The sequence below is a fragment of the Chondrus crispus genome, genomic scaffold (assembly GCF_000350225.1).
Source record: "Chondrus crispus Stackhouse genomic scaffold, scaffold_473, whole genome shotgun sequence".
Lineage (NCBI taxonomy): Eukaryota > Rhodophyta > Florideophyceae > Gigartinales > Gigartinaceae > Chondrus > Chondrus crispus.
Genome location: NW_005179377.1, coordinates 43,191 through 44,608, shown reverse-complemented (window position 1 = coordinate 44,608; position 1,418 = coordinate 43,191). Strand labels below are relative to the sequence as shown.

Below are 1,418 nucleotides of genomic sequence, written 5' to 3'. Positions count from 1 at the left end.
ACGCGCGGCACGACACACTCCCGCCTGCCGCCGCCGGCAATTACGGAACGGCACGTCAGGTGCCGCCCGCCGAACAACAACATCACATCACCTCCGGCACGTCCGTGCACGCCCAGCACGTCCAGCACGTCCGCTTGCGCAACCCATCCATCTACAGTCCACGTCGCGTGTGCTCGGCCGCCGCGAAAACCGTCCCGATGTCGCCGACATCCTCTCTCTCATACACCGCGCATCTACCGCGCGAGCAAATCAACTTTGCCCCGTCCGAGCAAATCAACTTTGCCCGTCCGAGCAAACTCAAACTCCAAAGCATCTCTTTACCACGTACACTACCTAACGCATCCATTATTAGCACTAGTTAGCATTCAATTGCACTCCACACAACTTAGGCTACCCTCGTTTTTTTTGTTTCCGCCACGCCGCACCAAAATCCTCTGCTGCACGCGACTCCTACTCGTGCACCTCGCCACCCTCGCATTATTGCCCAGATGCATCCCCCGGCCGGATGCTCTTTTTGCAAAACGGGCATATCTTGTTCACCGCCAACCACCGGTCCACGCACTCCGTATGAAATACATGAAAACAAGGAAGCGTCTTCACTTGCTCCCCGTCCTCGTATTCGCCCAAGCAAATCGCGCATTTCTCCACCTCCTCCCGACTGCTCGAGCTCGACGACCCCCCGCCTGCGCTACTCGCACTACCTCCGCTCCTGCCTCCCTTCGACCTGCCCTCGCGCTGTCTCCGCTTCATCCGCACCCGCTCAAGAAGCCTCTTGTCAAACCTTTCCGACGGCAGCCGCCCAATCTCCGTCTCGGACGCCCCGCGGTTCACGTGCCCCACCCTGTCAATAAACTGCAACCAGTCCTCGTACTGCTGCGGCTGCGCGTTCCCGCCGCCGCCGCCGCCGCCTGTAATCGATTGAAAAAACTCCCGCAGCCCCACCTCCACCCCGCCGCGCATCCCTGTCTCATTAAACGGCGCGGCCAGGTCTGAAAACACCACGTTCAACATCTCCCCGATATCGCGAAACGAGTTGCCATTCTCATCACCGCGGTGGTGCACGTGGTGAAAGTGCGTCTCCTCGGGCTGCGGATACCTCTGCGGCTGCGTATACCCCTGCGGCTGCGGGTACCTCGGCACGCCTCTCCCCCTCCCGCGCGCCTCCGCCTGTCTCTGCGCGTGGGGCGCGCCTCGATCCGAGTGTCGTCGCTGCGGCTGCCGGTCGTCCTGTCTGTCGCGGGAGCGTCCGCCGTTGGCCTGCACGTCCAAGCGAGAGAAGCCCTGCGGCGTGACGACGAATCCGCGCGCGCGCGACGCGCCGCCCTGCGCGAAGCCGCCCATGGTGGCGTCGAGCAGCGACTCGACGAGGCGCTCGGGGCCTGCGGCGAGCGGGCTCCTTGCGCGGGCGTGGTGGTGGC

The 1,418-nt window shown here is 63.3% G+C and overlaps 1 protein-coding gene across 1 annotated transcript in view; it reads left to right on the top strand.

Annotated features, from left to right (window-relative positions):
- The window catches only part of CHC_T00000254001 (hypothetical protein), a 1,158-nt gene extending 165 nt beyond the window's left edge, over nt 1-993 (top strand). The window contains exon 1 of the mRNA XM_005719245.1: nt 1-993. This exon is cut by the window's left edge and continues 165 nt beyond it. Within this exon, the coding sequence (XP_005719302.1) occupies nt 1-993 (993 nt within the window).
- Nucleotides 994-1,418: the final 425 nt, after the last annotated feature.